At 41.6% G+C, this 26179-nt stretch overlaps 1 protein-coding gene across 2 annotated transcripts in view; it reads right to left on the bottom strand.

Annotated features, from left to right (window-relative positions):
* Nucleotides 1-1522: 1522 nt before the first annotated feature.
* Nucleotides 1523-26179, bottom strand: part of RYBP (RING1 and YY1 binding protein) — a 43115-nt gene continuing 18458 nt past the window's right edge. The window contains exons 3-5 of one of the 2 annotated variants that reach the window (XM_050904719.1): nucleotides 6561-6737; nucleotides 6358-6456; nucleotides 1523-2119 (exon numbers count right to left, since the gene is read on the bottom strand). In XM_050904719.1, coding sequence (XP_050760676.1) covers nucleotides 1867-2119; nucleotides 6358-6456; nucleotides 6561-6737 — 529 coding nt within the window. In that variant the 3' untranslated portion in view covers nucleotides 1523-1866. The remainder of the gene's footprint in view (nucleotides 2120-6357; nucleotides 6457-6560; nucleotides 6738-26179) is intronic. The other variant, XM_050904721.1, reaches the window with a different exon arrangement.

Here is a 26179-nt window from a genome sequence, read left to right as displayed (position 1 = left end):
CATGTATCTTCGAGCAGGGGTTGTAACAGATCCCTTACACATTTCTGTCGCCAGTGTGAAAGGAACCTACATCTGCTACTCAAAACCACACAGATTTTAAAGGAAATCTTAAATTGGTTGCCTCCACAAAGAGAAATTACTCTTGCTAAGCAAATAATTCACAATATAACAAGCTGGCACAAAGTTGTCAAAATGTGGCCCTCTTTCATCACGCCCAAAAGTTATGCATTTGATGTCAAATGAAGCCACAGCCTCTGCACCTGAAATTACTGCAAAGCACCCTGGGGCCACTAAATAAAGATGAAAAGCCAAAGAGGTCTGGGTTTGGTTGTTTTTGTGTGGTTTGTTTGTTTTTTTTTTTTTTTTAAAAGTTTGTTTCACCTCTTCAGCCTAGTGTTTTAGCAGGATAATGCATGGAAGGTAAACTGTAAAGTAATACTAACAGGCCAGGAAAAGAAATTACAGTCTGAATAGCTTTAGAGCAAGAACGAAGGAGATGCTGGTCATGAGCATGAGCCACCCATGTCGCTCACTTGCCAGCATGAAAGCTTTTCCCTACTTTTGCTCCCACAGCAGGAGACCCAGAAGCGTCCAAACGCTGACAAGCCCAACGTCATCACTGGACGAGATGCTGTTCAGAAACCACTCTTGGAATACGGATGGACTTCAAGAAGAGCCACCCCAACAGCACGGACGGGACAGACGGAAGGGGGCTGACGACAACCGACCCATGTGCCGCCGGCTGGAACGAGCACCAGCTTGCTCCCTCAATCCGCGATCGCTCCCAGCCCTACGACTCCCTGCTGCCTTCCAACCCAAAGCAAACCGCTCCAGTTCTAAAGTTACCTCGGTCACTGACGCAGGTGGACGAAATTCATTACATCTAAGAACACCAAACATCTGTGGGATTGGCTATGCACGACATCGCAACGCTCATGTTGCCAAAATACACGAATCCGTGGCACGCCAACACCGGTCTGGTTGTGAACGCTTACGCTCCAGCCGAGCACGAACTTGCACGTCACCAATCTGAGCTACCCTAATGGAAATACAAGCTATCTGGAGCAATCTTTTCTCATTTCAGATCCCAAGCTATAAAAATCAAAACCGTGTGTCCAGTATGTTTTAGCCATTGCTTAGGGAAGAAACGGGGAAGGAACAATAGCGAGAACGGGTCCCATCCAGGTTCAAACCTTCAGGAACACTTTTCACCTAAGACCAGTTCCATTTCAGTTTCAGTACTTTCACAGAAGGGGACTGTCCCAGATCTTGAACTGTTCAATTATTTTTTTTTTTTTTTTTCACTTCACAGTGTTTCAAGCACCAGCGTTTCCATGTATTGGTTTCAAATAACCCTTTATATATATTTATTTATATATATATTTATATATAATTTATATCAAAACTGATAGTACACAGTATAACTGGAAGAAGAACTGAACTTAAAAAGGATATGTTGAAAGAGGATGGAGTTTGTGAATGCAATAAATAAAGCCCCCTTCCCTCCCCACCCGCTCCCTACCCCAAAACAAAAAGTTGTAATGTTCATGGAAAATTGTGCACAGCAGATATTATAAAAAAGTAGATTCAGGAGCACATCCAATTATAAATGATTGTTAGGAAAATCATATAAAACAATGGAATACATAAAAGTGTCAAGAGTAATCGTTAGGGTGAGAAATTCCTTGGTGGCCAGATGCCCACGGCAAGCAGAAATTATCCTGGCTGCATCAGTAAGAGGTCGATGTCCGAGAAAGTGTGTGTTCAAGCACAGAAGAAGCTCTCCAGGATTTGAACAGCATGGGCAGGTGGAGTGTTTGAATTTCATACCCTGATTCATAGTTTCCACAATTCCATGTGCAATTTTCAGAAAGATTCGTCGTTGACTGCCGACATGTCCCCCTTTGGCGTGGAGGAACGGGACGAGCCCTTGTCTGTGCTCTCAGAGCCCGAGCTGCTCTGATTCTGTTGTTCTGATCCTGCACTGGAGGTCACTGTAGAAGACGACGTGGAAGAGGAGCGAGTCTTTTCTTTAAAGTCTGTGATAATTACTGTGACATTTCCCACTGTGACTGCCAGCTGCTGTGCGGTACTTCTGTCCACATTTTTCAGTCTGGGTCTAAAATAAATGAGAAAACATTTATAAAAAGGATAAAAATAAACGAGAAAGGAAAAGTTCATTAGAAAAAGCATTCGACAACAAACTTGGTGTGACCTGTCCTCCGCTCGCCTGCGCAGATCGCAATAACTGGGAGGAGAACCCAGGCAGCAGTAAGTATTGCACAGCAGAGGACGAAGGTTTGACCTGCTCCCTGCGACAGCCTGGGCTGTGACGGCTGCAGCAGCATGCTCAATCCCAGAGGAAAAACCTGTCTTGCAGAGCTCTGCAAAGGGTGCTCTGCTGTAGACTTATCCCTAATCCAACTCTGCCAGAAAAGAGGACACTCCAGCAGAACCAAGTGGACAGAAGCCAGACCGATCGAAGGATCTCCTCCCCAAGGGGCAGATGAAAGAGTTCTCTTATCTAAATTCACCATCTCATCATGTGCCCTGATGTTATGAGACAAGGCTGTGACTCTGCAATACAAAACCACATGAAAGCATTTGACCACGGCTCTTTCATTCCCATATTGGAACTCTGCAGCTGCAAACAACACAGGCACTGGGACAACTTGGCTTCTCTTTCAACGGCTTTGAGCTTATACAAATCAGATGCCCAGTCAGCCTATGTATAAGAACGCTCAAAACGTTCCCTCTGGAACCGAGGCTATTGTAAATAAAATCCAGAATGTATAACGGTATTTCTTGCAGCTAGCGCTTTTGGTTAGGGGAAGGAGGGGAAGGGGAAGGAAAAAAAAAAAAAAAAAAAAAGCAAAAGCAAAACCACCAGAACAGAACACACTGGTATTTATAGCTCAGGATTATCTCAGTAATTTGCATGCTGTGCTATCATTCAATTAGTAACGTAGCTAATAAGGGTCTAGACTCTAGGAAGCTGACATTCATTCACATTTCAGGGGCTGGTCCAAAGCTCTGATACAACAAGCCTTGGACACTCCTCCAGCTACCAGCAAATTCCAAGTCAGCTGCAGCGACTGCTGCAATTTACAGCTTTTGCTCCTAATTAAGGGTCAGGCTTAAGCAGCGGAATATTCCCAAGAGGGAAATTAAAAAGGAGAGTCTTTATACATCAGTGAAAAGTAGCTCGCTGAGAACTGCCTTATTCCAAGGGATGGAGGGAAGGTTAGTTTACTTTGGGATCAAGCTCCAGCTTTTAAACCAATCTGCCTTTCCTCCTCCTCGTCTGCAGCACACTAGGCTACTGCGGTCAAAACAAATAAAGAGGAACTTAAGCCGACTTTGTATTTGCCATGGATACTCAATGGCTTGCAGTGGTAAGTTAACAAGGGGAAAGTCCTTAAGTAGCAGTTATCCAAGTGGTATTCTAGAACTAGACAGAATAGTAAAAAGTATTAAGGACGGATGTACAGCTTCAAAAATAGAACAATTGTATTTCTGCAAACTTCCTTACAAAAATGAAGTTACTGCACCAAAAATAGTATTTTCATATCTAACCTAGGAGGCTGTTTCAATTCTTAACAAGTACCACAGGAAAAGCATTTCTGATAGAAAATACAATTAAAATACTGCTGCATTGGGATAACTGTCAGTAAAACCTCCTACCTGGAACAACCCCTTCGTTTAGCGACAAGCCTTTTCAAACCCATAGCTGTGCTTCGTGAATTCCCGCAGCGGTGAGACACACACGCCCACACATATGCGTTGTACATACGCGCTTGCGGGAGTTGGCAAATTCAACACGTAACCACAGGCTAGATTAAATGATGTCACCTTGTTTGTGGGTAACAAGAAAGGCCAGCCAGCTCAGCAAGTTTTGGGGTTTCCGTCAGCTTTCAGACAGCGTCTCAGCAGATGCAGGCTGCCCCCAAAGCATCGGCAGCAAACACAGCAATAAGCGTTCCCAGAAGCGTAGTACGCGTACGTATTTTCCTCCCTAAGCCTTCAGTTCCTCTAGGAAACCCAGTTCTTCCTGTAATTTGCCTGGGTCATTTGTTTTCTCTTGTGCTCAGAAACAGCCAAAAAATAGTGGCCCAGATACTCGAACAGACCTCAGTGCCTCCACCTTTCTACAGGGTTGAGCATGCACTCCTGCTATTGCTTGTCAAAAGCCAGCACTCATATTCATCTTTGGGGGGTGGAGGGGGGCAAAAAAAAAAGGAGTTCATATGGCCTAAGCTGCATTACGTTCTGCCCAGAAAAGCTCCTGCTACCAGCAGCATTTCAGATAAGCCATGCACCAAGCACCTGAATGAAACTGCCCATGCATCTTTAAATGCCATGACAAAATAACACGGAAGGACTGGAAGCAGGGCTGAGGTGCTGGATTTCTCCACAGTCCCGCTCACAAACATATTCTCAATGTCAGTTTTAGAACGGAGGCCTCCAACCATTTCTGCAGGAGATTTTAAGGGTCTCCCCTGTGCAAAGAGCTGATGAAGCACAGATGAAAACCTCCAGACAATCTCTTCAGCACATGCATACAATTTTTACTTCCTATAGAAGGCAAAGGAATTGGCCCATTCACGTTATTTTGCAAAATTAAACACCCTGATGCTTCATGTTTATAGCTAAAAAGGTTTATGGCCAAATAAGAAATGTGTTTCAAAACAATCCATTGGAAAGTACACAGGAAGGCATGGAATAAAACAAGATATTTTGTCAGAAACAGGCATGGTATCCAAGAAGTTCAAACAGGATTTCTTAAAAATCCAGAGATCCTTAAAAGACAATTTACAAAAAAACCAGTTAAGAAATCTGGACATGAAAAAAATCTGAACAGATAACTTGTGACTCTGTAAAAATCAGATCCTTTAAAGAGACTCTTAACAGCACTCCTGAGGGCAGTGAATTGCAAGAGAAGTTCCACTAAACTAAACACTTGAAAAGACAGTTTAAGAACTGAAGGAGATGATGTATCCCTTAAAAATATCCAGCTAGACCTGATACTATTAAGGATTAATTAGGAATGACAAAAGCTTGCCACAAAACATGGACTAAAAGACTCTGCAGTAGACAGAGTGACTCCTTCAAGGAGTAAAAACAATTATTTGATGTAATCTATCAACTTAATATTATGTCATTAGTCAAGCACATCAAGTCTCCTGCATCCTAAGTCTCAAAATAAGTACCATTTCAAAAAGAACAGGACAAAAAAAAAATCATTGGAATAAAGCTATATTTCTCTACTCAGATCAGGAATGGACACTTCAATCTTTGGGGGCTGAGGAAGAGTTAACAACACTCCCCACAAACAGCTCAGTCTTCTAGCACAGCAAATCTCACACTGCCCTCACTACATTCAAGTGAGTTACTTCGTAAAGGATATTCACTTTTACTAAACATTTTCATGCTATTATTTAAAAACTTCCAAGACAACAGTTTTCTGCAGAGTCACGTCTTTCCAACCTTAATGCTAACAGTAGTGCGAACCATATTTCCCATGTGCTTTACAACTGTTTTCAGCTAACTAATATTGCTTCAGTTCATGTGGCTTCACTATAAAATACTTATTACAGCACATTTTAAAAAGAGATGCAATTCTTATATAGCCCACATAGGCAAACCGCCCAGTTGAATTCTGCCTCTTGTAGCTCTCTAAGTTCAATAATATAAAACCTGTTCTCTGATGCTGAATTTCTGATTTAAGAAATAAAGCACAAGACACCACTTAAAGAAAACAAGCATGGAGTTTCAGTATAGGCAAGACTAGGAATAAACCTCTCTCCATAGACAGCTACTCATTTGAAACTTAGACAAACATGAAATCAACCATTCATGCTTTTTGTTGATAACAAGATTCTAGCAAATCTGTTCATAAAGTCTTTTAATTCCCATATACTTGGAAAATTATCTTGACAATTACAGTGACTGAATTCTGGATAAGGAAGTAAAAAAGTAGCCTTTGTTACGCCTATCGAGTGATGATAAGAATTTGATAAAGACCACTATGATTGCTGGTTAATGTTTTTCCCCCACTGTGTTTTACACACAAAAGTGTTACTGCCCAATTGACAATACGATTATTTTAGCAGAGAAACGAAAACTGAGTGGACAACAGAACAAATATTTCCAATGCCTGAATCTGTCCTCACCAGCAGAGCGTTTGAGCGCTTGTACATGGAGAAGGTTCATAGCCACTGATGGTCTTGCCATACTAACGCTGGCAGACCCTGTGGGTTAGACAGTACTCTGTCTCTGTCCATCAAAAAAACCACAAGTGTCTGCTATTTAACACAGTTCTCAGATACCGAGAGCTTAACTTTATACTAAAGTTACCTTGAAGTGTGATTTGAGTCGCTGGTCTTTGTTGTAGTATTCCCAGACTGTATACTGTTCGCTTCGCTAGGAGGATCTTTCACAATATCTGACTTTGGTCTGTAAGAATTGGAGGGAAGAGGGAGAGTATGATGTTAGTTTAACTGCACAATTAATCAATGCATAGTGCTACTGAAATCACTCCGCATTTAATTCAAACTTACTTAGTCTTCTTGTTAGTGTTCTTCTTCGTAACACTTGGACTAATTTCCTTCTCTTTGTCAGGTTTTTCTTTGTCTTGTTTTTCCACTTTCTCCTTCTTCTCCTTCTTAGGCGGTGGTGGGGTTGCATATTGCTGGGCAACTTGTTGTGCCACCAACTGAGAGTTTATTCTAGGTTTTCTATAATGACAATAAAAAGAGATCTATAGTCAATTTTACACAGTAAAAATGACTTCACCAAAAGCAGTATGAAGATTTATTTCAGCAACCAGGGAAGAATACTCCACTTACAAAGAACCAAATGGATGTCCTTATTTAATGTGAAGTATTACTGCTGCTACCAAACAAGATAGAAACTTTAAAATTAAGAAATACTCCAAACTGCTGTTTCATCAGTTTTTAGCCTCATCTAACATTCTTAAGTATAATGCTCCCCTTCTTCCATCCACGTCATGAAATCACAGCCAATTTGGGGGGACAATAGTGAAAAAGCAGCTTTCAAGAAGTTGCCAGCCACACACTGTGGCTACACTTTAAGAGAAGGAACAGAGAGAGTGATAAAAAACAGCTTCCTGATAAACATCAGTCTCCTTCGTATCTTTCAATTTAATTTTTCAAATGAGCTTCTGGTTCCCTGAAGCAGCAAACCTCGCACAAATAACAAAGAACAAGAGAAGGTAACTGAGATGACTTTGTGCCAAGGCCTGGGACCGAAGCTCACTGGCAGGAGCACAGAAGACAAGCAGGCATTCACGCTTGCATGGGGGAATGGCCGTGCCAGCCTCCGACACACCGTCTTCACACAATTGTCTGCAGTCCCCAATGGTGCTCGGACAAAATACACAAGCAAACTGCCTTTCAAAAGCTATTTCCATTTCAAATTATGATTAAAAAAAAAAAAAAAAAAAGAGGTTCCTATGTAACCCATACGTTGGTTACTGATCCTCAGATAGTCTCACAGAAATTTGTACCTTCCTCTCTTCTGCATTCCTTGTCCAAACTCTCATCTCCTCTCAGCTTAACAACTCGAAACCTCTCCCTCCTGGCCTGGCATATCACAAAGCAGTTTATACTCCGAATACTCTGACTATTCATGATCGATTCGGCCCCTTCAACACGCCAGATCTATGCTCCCTGTGTCCACACAGTTTGGGGGCGGGGGGGAGAAAACCAGGTTATCAACTCCATTAGTCGTCCATTTTGAGCTGAATACTAACTGCAACAGTTGCTCAAGCTTGTCCGTAGCCATTATATCGGTCACAAACACGATTCAGACGTTCGACATAGATCAAACGACAACAGATTGTCAATGAAAGCAGTAAGCGAGTGTCATTAAGTCTACAACTGGAACACAGAAACCCAAGGGTTTCTGCTGCAGATCTCTGTACCCGCACCCAGTTTTTACTACAAACATCTACAGAGACTTTAAGAAGCTACTTAGTGGTTTCATATGTTTAAAAAACAAATAAACATACAAAACACTAATCACTCACATGTAAGACCTGCATTTAGAGATGATACAGACAACGGAACACCCAGAGAAGTTCTTCTCCCTGTCACGGGAAAATCCAAGCATCTAATAAGCCTCTCTTGGCACTGGTTTTCTGTATAATGGTACCAAGATACTCTTACTGAAGCCACATATACCCAAATACTTCATTTCAGTACCACTGCTTATTATGAAGTCTATGCAACATGTTGTAATCGGGCCACTGACCCGTCTCAACACCACTGGCATTTGGATTTTTCACCCAACATAGAAACTATAACTCATTTTATGCTACATTCTGCACGCATTTCTGAGTGAACAAAGATGATGTGGTCTTCAGCCTTAAATAACTATGATGCTGAAACATTTTGCAGATCAGATCAATAGATCTGTGTTCCACAGAACAGTGAAGATATTTAGCATCCTTGCATTTAAAGTCCCGTATACAGCAATTTCTGTATGACAGAATAAACACGTAAGAAAAAGTGTTTTGGTTACACGGAAAAGATTTTCAGATTGATGCAACAACACTAAAAGCTGATAACAGTAGCTTGTGTCAAGCAACCTGCTAACCACCTACTCAAAAAAAAAAAGAGGGGGAAAAAAAAAGAGAGTGTCAAGAAATCTTCAAAGAGAGGGCAGATACCATCTCCCTACTTGATTATACATGATTAACCTCACTGCTTGAAGCTGCCACTTCTGCCCAGACTTACAGTTATTTGCTGTTTACACAACCAGCTAAGTCAGAAACCTGAGCCATTCATGGGAAATCCCAATTCAAGAATCTGAGAGCACCTTCAAAGTTTTTCTACTTTGCATGACTCTGATGTGTCTGCTTGCGCTGTTATTTCCAAGCCTTACATCCAACCTCCGCAGCTACCGAGCTGCCGTTCCTGTTGCAGGAGCGGTGCACTGCTTGAATGAAGATACAAATTTTAAAATGGAAACTTCAACTAAACTAAAATAAAAAAAAAATACATAGATAAGTCACACTGCATTTCCCTAGAGAAGACTGGAATCCAAAAAAGACCAGCCTTAAAGTGCTCTTGCGGAGACACTTCACCTCGTGCTCTTCCGCTCCTTATCTGTGCCTGCCATGGCACACTACATTTATTAAGTTTTATCATTTTCTGGCCAGCCACTGACATAACTAGCACAACTTCTCCAAAACCCATATTTGCATATTCCCTCTTACACGCCACAACGGCTCGCTGGTAAGGGCAAACCCAAAACTGAAAGCGAACAGAGCGGGCAGCAGCATGCACGGGCAGGGGACCTGCGGGAAGGGGGGCCAGCCCTGCTGATGGGGTTTCTCCTGCCACACCGAGGAAGGGAGCAGAAAGCTGCTGAGACTTTGGTTAACACCGAGCGTGTTTCAAGATCTGCTGTACTACTAGAACAGATTTTTTTTTTTTTTTTTAAATAATGCAAATAACCCAATGGCTTTCCAATTCCTAATTTGGCCATTTCACTCACACTAGCAGCAAGCTTAGAAGGTTAAAAAACAGGTAAGTTAAGCAACTGGCATACTAATAGTAATAATAATAGGAGTAATAAAATCCTTCAAATAAGGCCCACACTGCCACTACAGCCAGGATACATTGGTTACAAACCCTTTACAAAAAAGCCAAGCAAAGCAAGTAGAGCAGCGCATTTTTAACCACAGCAAACTATAACCATAGTAACCACAATCGAGTGAAGTAGCTGCAATATCCAAAACTTGCTCCAAGTTTCCCTGCCTACCAAAAAACACACTTCAAGGGCTAACACTGATCTAATCTAGCACCCCTAGCACAGATCATCCCTCCAGACACCGATCCTGCCTCTACAGCCATCTGTGCCTTATCCTAGTCACGCTGTTTGTCAAAGCAGCCACCCCCCTCATGAGTGTTGTGAATTCTTCTCCAGCTGTGGCAGCAGGTAGCTTGCACTGCCTTCTAGAAATAAGGAAAAAAGTAAATTCAGTAATACTTTGCAGTGGATACTAGTCATCTTCCCTTTCAGAATTTGAACAAGGAAGAAAAAAAAAAAAAAAAAATCAGTGCAGAGAAACAAGCCTCATTCCCACTTGGGCTACAACAATTTAACATGCTCTGGCTTCTACTGAAGAATTTGGAGTCATAAGAACAGAAAGATCCTTTTCCTTTTTCTGTTTTTGAACACTACAACGTGTCTGAGACTCCCTGCCCCTAATTTTGTTCTAGCTGGCTTGCCTTTTTTTTTTTGGCACTCTCCAAAGAGAATGCTTCTATCCAAATATGCCACTATTATATTAAAAGAAGTTATCACTTGAGCAGAATAACCTGAACAGAAAGTTGAAACCACTTCTAAATTTTTTGTAAGAATAAACAGCCACAGAAACAAGTATTAACCATTTTTTACCCCCAAATCCGCTCATCAGCTTACTTTCTGTAACATTAAATGATTCATATAAACAAAGAATACATCCAAGTGACAAAAATCAAATCCCAACTCAGCCTCTTCCAAGCCTTCTAACCAGCGCTCACACTTAAGGAACAACTACATTGTCATTTACTAGAAGATTTAAAGTATCAACACTACACACAAACCACAGCTAGCAAGTCTCAACTTCCAAAAAATTATTTGAAGAGATGCAATACTTGGTATTACACTTGGTTCTTGAATTCCTCAGCAGACATCAAATGCTGAGGCACGGTGCTCTGCTGCTTCATGCAGGCCACCGAGTCTTCCCGACGAGAGGAAGAAGATGCACATTTTCCATATATGTTCCCCGGTCCGTGCTGGGTCCCCTCTGACACCAGCAGCGCCCAACGCCTGCTACCAGAGACCCTGCTTGATTCCCCCCAACCTGTGTCCCTACAAATCAAAATGTGCTATTACACCTTGGTGGCCACCATAACTCACGCCTACTCTGCACCTAGTATCAGGTGAGTGCTTTCGAAAACAGAGAAACCAGTATCATGCAGTAACACATGCCAGCAGGTAATGCCAACAGATGAACATTATAAGAACAAATTTTCAGTGCAAGTATCTGAAATAGGTATGTTTCCTTCTACCTGAACATTAAGATAAAGTTATGCTTTGCTTGGACAATTTTCCCCTAATTTAAGCAACGGCCTGCGTAAAGACTCAACGATCAAGATCCAATACTGATGTGACAAATAAGTGAAGATTATCTTTTTTCTTTTTTCAGCATGAAGAGGATTGTCTTCTCCCCCTCTGAAACTAGAGCAATTAAACTAAATTAAACTGTGCTTTCAAAGTTATGTTCAGCCAAATAAATTGTTTCACATTAGTTAAACTGTAGTTTACATCACAGGAGCAGATATTTGCGCAACAATTCATGATCTTTGCGTCAAGGACATACTGATGCATGAAAAAGCTGAAATGTATTTGTCTATTCCAAGTGTGGTTTTGACACATAGGTCTTTACCATCAACTATCGTAAATGATGCACACAAATACTCTTTACTACCTTTTAGTAACAGGCCTCCACAGAAATATTATGCCTGCAAATACTATACCCTCAGATTGTCATATGAAGTGACACTGGGATGTTTGGCTCATGGGAAGCGGAATAAATGCAAGACCTCTCCTGAAGGGCTCACTGCCTAGGTTACTGTGCTCTTGAAATAAAATAAAAAAAAATAAAAAAAAAATAAAAAAACAACTGTATTTTTAAGGTTCTGGCAAGCATCTCGCAGTATTTCACTACTTGCATTTTCTTCTGTATCTCAGAGCTTCCCTTTAAAGTCTGTCTTGGGACCAAATCCAGAGCACCGACGCCCAGGAATTCTGCTGCTCCACTCCCAAGCCCTGCAACTGAGCTTAGGAGTAGAGCAGCACAAATCACCGCACATCCAACACATGGCAGTTACTCAGACCTGGATTTCAACACGGATATAGGAGGATAAGTTGCACCATATTTTTCATGTGACCCTAATTTCTGTATCTGTTTGGGATTTCTTTGGTCCTGCTGCCTTGAGAAAAGGCAAGCCACTCGCCTCCTGCAGACACTGTGGAGCAGAGACAGTGGCTGGCTTTATACCCACAGCAACACACAGAGACCTTGAGGGACTCCAGCAATCCCCAGAAATGTGGATCTAATTACAATTGCTCTTACTTTCCTACAACTATGTTATCAGAAGAATGAAAGTGGCATCGAGTGGGATTTCAGAGTCAAAAGCCTCATGTAACGTGAAGTACCGAGGATTTGGATAATTTCATGCTGTTCTGGCTTTGATGCAAGTGGCGATACCAGCAGACCTCTGCGCAGCTCTCCGTTTCTTTGAGAAAATGTGTTTCATACGCTGTGCAGTGTGAAGTACATGATTATTTTAATAATCCTAGTCACACATGAATATATCTTTGCTCAAAGAAAAATAAGAAAACAAGACTAAAAGTATTTATGTGAGTGTTTATGAAACAGTGCCAGAACAATAGTACAGTAAGCATAATTCTGAGCGATACTGTAAAGCAAGGTTAGAAACTAACCCATGAACACATAAAAAAAATTAATCTCTCCTTAAAAGAATTTTACATCCAGAACCACCAAAGCTTTGGAGAAATTAAGCCATAAACACGATGGGGTGAGCACTCATTCTTGCATGCATATTTTCCAGCTCATTTGTGATGACCACATGGTCCTTTTTAGCAACAAGAAAGAGGATGAATGGACAAATTGTCCTTAGTGTACAACTGCAAAGCAGTATGGAATCTGTATACATTTATCCGAGAAGTTCTCCGTGTAATACAAGACCATAAGGCAACGATAAAAACAGTAAAAGAAGACTAGAAGGACAAACAGCAAGAAATAGGTAACTGAGCAATATTGCTAATGCTGTGTTTTTATTTAGACGACAGATGTTTAAAAACATAGAAGTTAATCTCAGGAACATCCACTTCTGGGCTGCAGGTGTTGGTTTTTCACAGCATCACCAGCAGGACAGGGTTACCTTTCATCTGAAGAAAAGAGCATTTGCTACTAACCTCGTACAGAAGGGCACAGCAACGTGTTTGAAAGACTCTGAGCGTTAAGTGTGAACATTTTGGAAAAAACGTGAAAGAAAATAACAGCTTCACACAAACCAAACAATTGTTTGCCACAAAATAAACTAAGTACATTTAAAAGTGTACGGCCACCTCCAGAGAGCCTCCAACAAACTGTTCAACGTCCTCCTTGACCATCCAGCCCGCTGTCTCCTATCTCCTCGGAAGAGCCAAGAATAGGCAACGCAGAGATAAAGGAGCCTCAGCTTTGCAATAACTATTCCTGGCCACAACAACAGACCTTGAACTGTTCAGATTTCAGAAGAAGAGTGTTTTACACTTTATGTTTGTCCACCACAAGTTTTTAGACTTCAGGTCATTTCTCACAGTCTAAACACCCCCCACAGTACTTAAGTTTTTAAACTTTAAAAAGTTCAAAATTATTTGCAGTACTTAATATTTAGGGGTCTCACAAAGCTGCCAGCTCCCTGCCTTTCAGGGTGAAAACCTGCTTTTCTTCACTCCCCCCCCCCCCCCCTTTTTTTTTTAAATGAAATTAAGAATGGGAAGGTTATTAAATGAAATGCAAGCTGTCACCTCCATTTACACAACATGACAGGCATTACTCTTTGCTGGAAAGCAGCTAGTCACTGCCTCCGTGCCACTATAGGGTAACTGAGGCTCTTTGAATGATGCCTGTAAAAAGAATACTCAATTCTTACTTGTTACAGGAGCCTTAGCATTACTTATTTTTAATTATTTGGGCGTATTTACAAATCAAAGCTTATAAATCAGAGTTTTATTCCCAGAGTCGCCATTGCACAGATTCTGCAGCTCACGTTTCTGATTTTTTTTAGTGAAAATATGCTAAAAATCGCAAATCCAGTACTAAGAGAGTCCCAGAATTGATCTATGAAATTATTTCAGTATGACTGCTCAATAGCATACTGTAATAGGTTTTTCAATACTTTTACAGTTCTTTTTTAGTAGACATTGTTTGATATAATCCCATTAGAAAACAGTCTAAAGTCAGGGCCGTAGAGGGTTCATGATACCAAGTAGTGTAAGACAGCAGCAAACAAAAGCTCCCGTACATTCTGGAGAACGAAGAGCCATCCCTACAAGGTCTCCTGCAAAACAGCACTTCTCAAGAGCAACAACTGTCCCCTTTTGCAGCTATTTAATTTGAAATCACAAGATGGCAAAAGGAAGAATTAAACACAAGTTGTTCTTCAGGCTTCTTTGATACCAGAGCATGGACGGAAAATAGCGATGATGAACAACAATGCTGAGTATTAGTTATCAGAAGAGAGGCTGAGGTTACTTAACTGCTAATACTGTAAAATTTAACTTGCTACGTCTGCAGGAGGCAAAACAAAAGTCATGCTGAAGTTTTGGAAGAAATACTGCTCTGTTTCTCCTTTTAGAGTAAGAGCCTGCCTGGAAGCTCGCACGGTGCTGGCAGTCTCGCCCATCTTCTCATCTGTAGCACCTACCTAAGCTGCAACAGGAGATAATTTCATATCTAATCTGCAGCAGCTAACGAGTGCCAGCGAAAGCCCCGAGGCGGTCCAGCAGATGCTCACCCTGTAGTTGCTTTCTCTGCCTAGTCTGAATCCCTGGAAGAGGCCTGCTCCGATGAAGGCGACTGCTCCCGGCCAGTCTCGGCTCCATGGCTGGAGCTAGAGGCGGAGGCTGCAGCCCCCACGCCTGTCCTTGCCGGCTGCGTGGTGCCAACCTGCACGGCTCCCTGTCAGCGGGCACTGCAGGAGCTTGTGGGTGGGTGTGTGTGTATATATATATATATGTATGAAAATATATATACACACACACACACCAGCAAGGCAGCACTGAAGAGCTGTGTACTCTGAGTAAGGATTGCGTCTGTGTTCACCTGCTGGAATAACTTCCAATAGGAATATCTTTTAAAGACTAGAATGGGAAAAAGTCCGAATTAGCTTCTTCTGCTTTCATTAAAAAATAAAGCATGTTTTTTTAAATAAGGAGTTCAACGCACTTCTAAATAAATGTAGAATTTGTAAAGAATTGGCAAACCACCAAATTTACCACATTTTAAGCACGTTTTGTCTTGTTTGATGGGGAAGCAGAACTGTCCAAATGATCACAACTTCATTATGCTTACAAGCATTATAAAGCTACTTCTGATTCATGACTATATATAAATCTAAGACAAAAGTACAGAGCCAGAATCACAGTTTTTCAGATGCTTTCTTGCTCCACCATTTTAGTAGAAAATTATTTTTTATGTAAGATTTTTTTAATGGCCCATTTAAAAAAAATAATCAGAAATAAAGAAAAAAAGAGCACAACACATCTCTCCTGCTTAAAACAAAATCTGCAGTATGTAATAGATTAAAATAGCATCAGTTCCCAATTGCAACATCACCCTAAATTCCAGCTGAACAACTTTACAACTCCCCTTCTTGCCCTCTGCTTAAGCATTTGCTTACCACCAGTAGTAGCTAGGTCCACGGCTAAGCATTCAGAAAAAAACAGTCTCCTATTCATTTACTGCATTTGTAGGGAAGAAGTTCTACAGCAGCAGAAAAATTGTGCTAATATATACAAAATCCACAACCCAGTGTTTACGAAATGGGATGCAATCATAAGCGTAAAGATCACACCAAGCCCAAACTTGAAAAGACGGCCTTGAGATTACTAAATCATTTTTCTTAGGTGTGCAAATTTCTTTGGTCGCCAATAATTTTAGTCACATGTTGCAAGTGCTGCACAAGCTTCATTTCTAGAAACTTGTTGCAACCGCCCTCATCAAGCTATGGACCCATTCGCTGATCCACTCGGAGCCTCAGTTTAATCCATCACCGAAAATCCAAATCAGTACTTCAACAGGTTGTACACTGAAACAGTAAAATTTGTTGTGCAGCCGCTTCTGGTGTTTTCATCTATGGACACACCTTACTGCAAAATACCAAATGTTCCATGATCTACAAGGACTTACAAGATTGTTATGGAAAATTCACTGATCTCAGCACAAAATTTACTTGCCTACTACCACCAGAATGATGATAAAACTAAGACCATTTTACTTGCTTGTCAAAACTAAGCTACTCTCACTAGCAAAAGTTTGAAAACAGTTCATAAAGCTGGCAGCAACCAAGTTGTGCATAACAAAATACTCAGATTTACAACAAAACCAATTACTTAAATACTTCTTCCTATTTGACTGTTTATTAAGCTATGTATAATCCTGAGGAAAGCGAACAGGCTCAAAACTTCCTGTTGAGTAACAAGGTGCAGTTGGCAGCAAGAGGGTATGAGTCTGATGAAAATTTAACATGTAGATTCCCCAAAGCAACTGCTCGTGGTTATTGTATTATAAATTAAAATAATGAAAATCTGAGGAAAAGAATAGTTTTAGCAACTCTAACTAAACCTAAAAACTAGGAATACCAGACTTGGTGTTATGAAAGTGCTTTATCACTGCCGCTAATATACATACTCCCGTTTCAGACACTGAAATCTTGACTAGTAACGGAAATTGTCATGTATACGCCATCCTTTAATACAGCTTGACATGCCCCATCCAGAAGCATCTGCCTCCAGGTTTTGGGATACTTAAGTTTCACGCTTCAGAATCACAGCAGGAGAGAGATCAAACTTGGAAAACAAGGAAGAAAAAGGAGAGATGCTGAGAAAACGAGCTCCCTACCAAAAAAAAAGAGATGTCAGTTAAATTCTGAAGTTGATCCTGTCCCCAAAAGTTTGTACTAAAGCTAAAAAGTAAAATACATTTCCAAAAGCATCCTTCTGAAAAGTGTGCTATTGGGTAAGCACAAAGAAAAACCCATACTTCTCTCTTACAGGAAGATGAGTTATACGAGCATTCTCTCTTTTAACATGCTCAAGCATCTCCAAATTTGAGTACGTATCGACATACAATGCCTAATGATGTGGCATCACGTATACAGTACCATTCCCGAAGAAGCCTGTCAGTTTTGGGTTTTTTTAAGAGAAAATTTAATATGGTCTAATCTATGTCTGCAAAAATTCAACATTTAAATAATGAGTCTAAAACACTACCTGTTGTACAGCTAGAGTTGAATGAGATTTTAAGGTTTCAAAGCTGCACACCAACATCATTGGTCCAGAATTTGTGTTTTGACAACACATTTCCAACATCCATAACATTTATTAGCAAATGGAAGGTAAATTTTAACTTTGAAACAAGGTGAATTTCTATAAACTTGGAGACTGAAATTTTACAACTCGGAGCCTAAGTTTTAAAATCAGCTCTGATGCAGAGATCAAGAGTTGGGGGGGTGGGGGGTTGCAATCGCTGCCACCCTTTCAAATACTGTCCTAAGATCAGTACTGACAGGACTGAAACAGCCTACAAACCTGTAAGCGATGGTCACTAGCAAGAACTACGTAACAGGGTTTCCAGTCACTTAAGCATAATGCTTAAATTCATGTAATACTTACTCTTTGAGAAATGCAGATAACCTGAATACCTAACCTGCAGATAGAGAGGCACGATAGCTTTGCTTAAAAACAACTAAGAAATTTCTACTGAGTAACTCTTTTGCAGAGTCCCCTGGCAATGCAGGGGTGGGCCAGTTTATCAGAGTAAAATTTCACTGTGCTTGCGTGACACTGGAACACTGTACACTTAGAAAAAAAGACTTCTCTATCATTTACCAACCAGGCTAAGTTCACATAGAAGCAAAATGAGAAACTACGACTTCTACAACAGATGCTGAAGAGTCTCAATAGGCCCTAAATCTCTAGGGATGCCATTAAAAAAAAAAAAAAAAAAAAGCCAATTGAGCAAGGCAGTAATTTTAATTCAGCTACATCAGACACTGCAGGCTTTACCTAAATGAGAGAAACTGAGTTTTTCCAGTAAGCAAAACCTCCTTTAAAAAAAAAAAAAAAATCATCAATGATAGGATTTCCTTTCACATGAAAGCGACATTTCAAGAGTCCTTGAACAACCAGGAACGTAGCTTTGCCAACAAAGCTCCAGCCTTCAGCAGCTATGCAATTTAACAGACACGTCAGGGCTGCTGCAACGTGGAGTGGCCGCTGCTCCGCTGCTTCCCAGTGCTGCCCGGGAAGCCAACACAGCACCAGGCAGCAGCACAGGGAGCTGGTACCCACTGGTACCAGTAAGTGGTACCCCATCTACCCCTTCATACCTCTGTCCCAGCACAACCTGTGGTGAAATAGTCACTGCCAGTGGTTTAAGAGGAAACCTTACTGTTCAGTAAATCAGTCTGCTTTTCTAAACACGACAAGAAATAAAAGACATTCTGAAGGACGATGAGGCAGGCAGACATGCATTTTCAAAAGGCCACCATGTGCTCAGAGGAGCTTTTTTCCCCCCCATTGTGTCCTCTGAACATAATCAGAGAACTGAACACAGACGTACAAGCGACATTTTGGGGTGTCCGGCTCCATCCAGGCGGTACAACACAGGGCAATCCCGTGCATGCGTGCTGCTGCCCGGGAAAGCTGGAGGAGAAGCCAGGCACTGGGCTGCCATCGATAGCTGCTGTTCAAGCACCGTGGGAGCAAGACAGTCTGAGAGCACAGAAACTTTTGCTTTCAGAATTAGTACTTCTGGACATGAGGAACTGACCCAGATGGTTTCAAAATTTGCCAGGAAACAATATTACAACACTCAGTTCGTAAGCTCTTCCTCCTCTTAACCAGAAAGCCTTAGAAGAAACCTACTTAGTAAACTGTTGGTTCCCTACTTGGAGTACCAGGGTGAGTTATCTACATGTGCCTAGCATGTTGTAGGATAGGGAAACTCAACTACCTTTATAAACAAAACTAGCAGAGAGCACTATCCTACATAATGAAAAGCCAGGGATCATTAATTAAAACAACAGAAACATTTCTGAGTCCTCTGCAAGCCAACTTCTGATCTGCAGATAACAATCACTACTTGTCCAGACAAAACCATCATTTTTCAAGAAAGTTCTCAGGTAAGGTAATCTTGAACCTAAAATGCTCATTTTATTGTATTCTTGAGTGTCCTACCACTGTTATCCTGAAGACTACTGTTTTGCAGCTTTGCACACGCTCACATAGCTTGCATTTATTTGTACACGCACAGACACACACGAACATACACAACCAAAATCCTGAATTGCCATCGTTCTGGTACAAGCCTCAAGGAGGGAAAGCAAGCAAATTCAATTAAAAGTTCACTTCCCCCCCCCCCCCCCCCCCCCCTTTTTTTTTTCTTTCCTTAATTCTTCAAAACAATTCTGGTACTCCATCCTAAAGAAGTGGTTAGTCTCACTGAAAACTACTAGTTACACTGTGAACCTGTGCCAGCTGCAAATCACTCCAACTGCCCTGGCACCATCATTTAAAGTAATTTTCCATTTAAAGAGTCTCACATCAGCGCCAGCACAGCCTTTCATTACCCATCCCACTTAATACCCACAATCTCTCCGCAGCTCACTCGCTCGGTCTCCACTGACCAAGCAGCACACGGAGACTGATGTGCGGATTATTGGGATTCCTAATGCCTTTTCTCCCCGCTGGCTGAGCGCTGAGCGCTTGGCAGCCTGCCTGACCTGCAACACGTGTGGGTTTGTCAGCCTAATGCGCTATGTCGTCTGGAGAGTCTTGGGACGAAGCAGGACCCAACAACGTCTGCGTAGCAACACTCGACGGCTCCCAAAACTTCCAGCTGCTACGCTTTCCAGCACTGGTGGAAAAAGAGGTACAGAAGGGAGCGTCTGCATGTTTGCCACTGCTTGCTTTCCGAGAGGCAAATATGCAAGGTTAAGAGCAACACCATTCAGCACGATCCTTTAACCAAAGGCTGGAGAGTCAACACAGGGCTTTCCCATACAAACATCCGTCCTCACTTGATTGTTGTCTTGCAATGACTCAAAATCTGCATGTCAAGATTCTGGATTTGAGTAACTTTTTTTTCACGTAACCTACCTTCTGTTAACTAAATAACGACAGTGAAAATTCAGAGATATGGTCTCAAAAATGAGTTGTGACCGAGTCAGTTCTCACTCATCGGTTTAAGAGGTTGCTATTAAACTGTACCTATGCCTGGCATTTAGGCAGGGCAGAAAGAAATGTGGCTTGGGCATTTTTCTACATAAAAGATATACTGAGATATTTCCAAGTGTGAGGCAATACATCAGCCCTGTAAATCCCGCTGTAAATTCTTACAGGATGAATATACAAAAGGACATACCACACAATGTGCAAATAGCAAATAAATGCAAATTTAACATCATGCCTAACTAAAAAGTGTAATGAAAGTGAAACTGGTTTGTAGATGAATGAAATACAGAAGCCGGCAGAGATCTTACTTGGAAATGGAAGAAAAGAATACGCAAAATACAGCTGAAGTTTCACTTCCTCTATAGAACAAAATACAACAGAAAGCTCAAACGCAGCACATGGCATGTCCTCTACAACCTCCTCAGACAACACACGCTGTCCATACACACTAAGATTTTCTACTTTATATCTGATGTCAGATTTCAGATTTTTTGTGAATTATCTGAGCAGAGAAAGATAAAGACTACCAACTATATAACTAAATACAGGGATTTTTAGACGACTTATTATAAACCTATTTTTCTGCTAATAAACACATACTAATTATTTTATAATAGCAAACACAGTAACAGAACAACTAAAGGAAAGTCTTGAAAAGCACTACTAAGCATTGGGTTTGGTTCTAGTTTAAGCATATCATCCAGCTCTCAGCATCACAATATCCAGGCACCTCAGTCTCGGGTGTATTTATCAAGACATCCCTTGGTTAGGTTTATTTCCATTTAACTACAGGGGAAACTCTGACAAACAGTGAGTTGCTTGCTTGAGGATGAGTACAGCAGACGAAAATAAATAAAGTTTTTCTGAGCCTCAGGACTGCACCACACTGGCGATACACATCTACCAGATTAGAGAAATTACTTGCTTCTAGAGATTTAAAAAAAATGACTCATTGAGATTCTACTATGTTATGTTGCTTCCTCCTCTAATTTCTTCCTGGATTTGTGCAGCTAATTGCTTATCACCAGAATTTCCAAGTTAAAGCAACCTAAAACCAGAACCTTGTTTTTACTCAAACGCATTGTGGAAAACAGCGCGGACTGAGTTGAGCAACCACTTCCTAAGGAGCTCGTACCCTCGCTCTGCACCAAAACTGGGGAGTGAAAAGAGCAAAAGTTTTCGGGGCTAGCATAACTTTGTGAGCAATTACACACATACAAACCATCTAGAGGAAAAACCAGAAAATATTTGCTCATCATCATCTCTTTTCATAATCTCTGGGGTCACTTGCAGCAGCAGCAAGTGCCAGGATTCAAACCAACACAAAACTTCCCCGTCCGTCTGCACTGCCCACGTGAGACAGCCCTGCCTGCTCCTGCCGCTGCCTTTTCAAACCCACCTATTCCCCCACGCCAGCTCTCGACGCAGCCACAAAGCCAGCCGGGTCGACACCAGTGCAGCAGCAGCTCTGGCGCTCATGGTGAACAGTGGCGAGGAATGTCGTGAGCACCGAAGCCCCGGCATGGTTATTTGCAGCCTGATCTGGAACCCCAAAAGTCTATTTAACATCTTTAAAGACTGAGTGGCAACTTAGAAAAACACGTAGGCTCAAGTTCACTACCTGAAAACGGTCACTTCTGTTAGAAAACTTGGTACGCAAGGTAGGAAAGGTTGAAGCAACCACCTTAATGCTGCAGTAACACAACTGCTCACTTTTCAAATAAGTTTCCTCAGAAGAAACTGAAAGCAATCAAATAACACAGAAAAAAGCATGGAAATTATCATTCTGGCACAAAAACAAAAGCAGAAAAGCTTTTACGTGCCTCCTTTTAACAAAAGAAAGTCTAATTTTGAAACAGCTGCTTCACAGCCTCAAGCCCACGCCCCAAGGCAGGGGCTAGGTTTGGTTTTGTTTCTGTTTATTTCACAGTTTCCCTGTTTATTCAGCTTCTTTCCTCTCCCGGTGGCAGCCAGGGCAGCGCAGGGCAAACGGCTTCATCCAAAATCAACAAGTAGTCCTTGCCCCCGACAGCCACTCCATGCTGCTCTTTCAAACACAGGTAGCTATGTCCCTCTGAACTTGGAAGAAGCTTCAAGTCTTTTCTGAAGGAAAAGGTAGCAAATCACCTCAGAGCTTGCTTGAAAAAAATTCCTGGTTTTTTCCCAAGTGTCATATTAAGCTGAAAGAAGGTAGTGAAGGTGAAGAGGGAAAAGCCAATCAGTTACGCAGCTAAGCTCGATGTAGCTTAAATGCTACTTACACAACTGTTAAAATACCACCAGCACGAGTTGGAAGAGAAGTCTCTGCTCCTTCCCTGGAGGCTGCAGACATTTCCCGGAGATGCTGGTACGGTCACCAAATGCTTGGGAAGCATCAGACTTCTCTGCTTACGGACAAATGCACTTTGGTGGTGTTTCAGACGATCCATCCTACACTGAAGTGTAACCTCAGTCATACCAATTCCACCAACGTCAAGTGAACTACTTTTGCCTTATGCAGAAAAAGGACTGACTTACTGAGGGATCAGGGCTGAAGGAAGAGTAACAACATGAACCTTTTAAACACACATTTGTAGCAGGAAACCTGCACACCGACCATCCTTTGCAAACAAGTATACTCATTTTGACATCAACAGTAGAGATCTTCTACGGGGATTTCCACAGAAAGCCGGCGCTTTGACAGAGCACAAGTCTTGCTCTGCTTCCTTTGGGAACGGTGTGCTTGCATTAAGGTATAAATCCAGCTCTATTGTTCTCCTAGTCTCAGGTACACCTAGCCAGCAAAAAAAGGAATGTGATTGCAATGTATATAAAACACCGCGCTACTTGTGATACTGTAATGTGGCTAACAGCAGCAGTGCTGGGATCTAACACATCTGACATCAGGACAGGACTTCAAAGCTCCACGCTGACCACAGCAGAGCCTCTGCAAGCATGTGCTCCCACCGGTGCTAGCAGTGGTGGCCATAGCCAGAGTACAGGCGAGCAGTCACACCGGCTGGCTGAGCACATCCAACTCTCTCAGTAGGCTGTAGTCCACATTCACTGTTGTGTTTTACGCAGCAAAATAAAACAGTAATTGTTATATGGGGCAAAATGAGCAGCAAGGACTTGATGGTCGGGGACACAGCATGGACTGAAACGGGAATCACACTGGCAGGAGGGCATATGGATCCCGCACCACTCTGCCTTCAGCATCGTCAGGAACTGTTCTACAGCCACATGTGCATTCGCTGTGTGGATACACCTTCAGCCTGAACAGTGCTTTTCCATCACCATACTGCACCAGCAGTCGCCCTGTTCCTCTTCAGCAAAGGTCTTTACAGTAGCAGCTAAAACAAGAGTTTCACCAAAACAGACTCCCATCAAAGTATTTGATAAAAGAAGTCACAAAGAGAAGGTGTTTCTCAGAAAAGTGGATTTTTAATTTAAACAGACGTTGTCTCTTAAAGGCTACCATTTCAATAACTTATAAAAAGAACCTTGAATCATCAAGTCTAACAAAGCTGGCCCAGTAACGAGCAGCAGACAAAACATGCCCACGAACAGAGCCCACTGCAAAACCAGGACCCAGGCCTTTCACAAATTATTTCTTCACTGCTTCAAAAACAAATAAAACCACCATAGCACCTTCACAGGCACGCCCATCCACCACTTTTATAAGACAGGTTCCAGCAACAAAATCCTCTTTCGTATTTCTTTTGTTTATATCGGCAAGAACTTCAGATCATTTATTCCCCTCTGGTCCGCTCACAGGAGAAAAATCATTCTGATAACACACAGTCTAAGGTTTTTTTCAGAATTTTACAGACCAGCAAAGTTCTCCGTGCAAGTTAAACTGTTTTAATCCTATATGCACACACCCTCCACACCATACACAGCTGCACAAACAACTTGCCTGGGTTACAAGTGCTCAGTGATGAGTAAACCTTTTGGATGCTGCAATAGCTACAACTGCATTTTACAGAAAGCAGTAGCAACAGTAGTACTAGGGTCATGATGGTCTGCTGTTTTAAGTTCAGCAATTTCTACAGGAAGATATAAGCTTAGTCTAAACCAACCCCATGTAGTTAAAAAAAACAGACCCTCAGACTTGCAAGCCTGCTTTCAGGGCAACCACACAAAACTGGACAAGTTGTTCTAAATACTTCACACATTGTTGCAATCACAGCATCTCTCAAATTCTTTCAACCTGGATATTTTTACATCAGCTGGACTGATTTTCGTACTTATCTAAACTTCCCCCCTTTTCACAACTGTTAGGAGCAGCCTACACATTACACAGGTCTCAGCGGGTAAGGACCATCCCGGATGCCTCGGGACAGAGGCAATGGCAGAAGACTGGTAGGCAAACACTCATGGAAAAGTAAGAGACAGTGAAAGAGACTGTGAATAACTAACACCTGCCTACCCACTGAACTACACTAATTATAGAGAATAACTGAATGACTGCTTTCCTTACTCAGGGAGGTGCAGATAAGAGGTATGGGTCTTCTTATACCTCAGATGTGAGTTTAAAGCGCTCTCAGTTGGCAGCAACACACAGAAAAAAAGTCACCAGCTGTGACAATTAACAGCTTCATTTTAAGTCTCTTTTGTTCAAGTGAGTAAGTCTTCCACTCAGACATACTACATGAAACAAGCCTTTCTCAACTAAACAGATATATTCAAGCCACAAAGCTAAAACCTGAATGTAAAACTTGTAAGGCCCCCGATGTTGGGAAGCAGCCACACTGTATTTGAACACGGTGAAGTCCGAGCCTCGCCAGTCCTGCCTGCGTGCACAGAAGGCACGAAGGGGACGAGGGCTCCAGTGTCCTCCTACAACCCCAGCAATACTCCACTGTATCAACTCCTGCTTTTTTAAAACCAGATTCGCAGGGAAACTCAAAAACAAGACCGTGCACCAGCCTGCAGAGGAAAAAGAGAGATGTCTACAAAATGAGTTATTTCAGGACACGCACAGACATGTGAAAAAGGACCTAGAATTTAGCGTAAGCAGTAAATCCTGAAACAAGATGTTGTAAAGGTATGGATAGATTTCACGTAAGTCATTGTTTACTAGAAATATTCCAGGAAAAATGTATTTCAATTGAATAGACCTATGCTGATTTTATCCACAATACAGTCTGTGCACTCAATCACCACTTCTCAGAATCAGATGCATGGTGGGAATTGAATTTCTTTGTGGAAACAGGTGTGAACATTTGTTGGAGCTGTGTTCATTCTGCCTTACCTCTGTTATAAACAGAATACAACCTTCATTAAAACCGCTCGTCATTAAAACATCTCAGTTGTGGGATTTGTGTCACTTGCTGCCTGAACTTAAAAAAAAAAAAAAAAAAAAAAAAATCACACTTTTTTCTGTAATATACTTTACACAGTGGCTGAAAAGAGGCTGCTTGCATAACAACTATTATGCAATTTCCCAAATAAATAATACCCTTGTAAGGGGGAAGATTACAAAGTCCCGAAGATTTTCAAGGCTGCAGATTTGGCTTCAAAAGCAAAGAGTCTGTAAAAACCGCATGCCATCCCAAATCTTCCTGATAATTACTGACTTCGCATCAGCGCCCAAAGATCCCGTCAGGAACAGTGCCCCACTGTGTATTAACATAAGACAACCTGGCAAAATACACAATTTACCACCACTGTACTGTGTCTAAAGAAGGTAAAGAGGTTGACATCAGCTAAAACAAAAAAAAACAAACAAACACACACCACAAAACAGCATGGATGCAGTTACGCTTATAAAGCTGTGCTTTGGTTTGGATAGCTTCTAGTCCTAAGATGGTTTTATTAAATCAGTTAAAAACAAACAAACAAACAAAAAAAACCCAAAACAACCCCAAAATGCATAACTCTATTAGCCATCTTCAGCCTGGAGTAATTTGCCAGCACAAACATAGTAGTAGAGCATCTCATGTGGAAAACCTAACCTAAGAAAAAAGCACACCAAAATACCATGCAACTGAGCGATCACAGAGGTGTTTAAAAAACAAAGTCACAAATGGTCCAAGTAACTCACGGAGAGCAAACACAGAAGTAAAAGACGAAGCCCAAGTGGCACCACAGAGAAAAATAAAAGAGCAAGGGATTTGGCAAACAGACCCCAGAGCCCACCAGTCCCCTGCCT

The sequence above is a fragment of the Gymnogyps californianus genome, chromosome 13 (assembly GCF_018139145.2).
Source record: "Gymnogyps californianus isolate 813 chromosome 13, ASM1813914v2, whole genome shotgun sequence".
NCBI lineage: Eukaryota > Metazoa > Chordata > Aves > Accipitriformes > Cathartidae > Gymnogyps > Gymnogyps californianus.
This window is presented reverse-complemented; position numbering and strand designations above follow the sequence as displayed.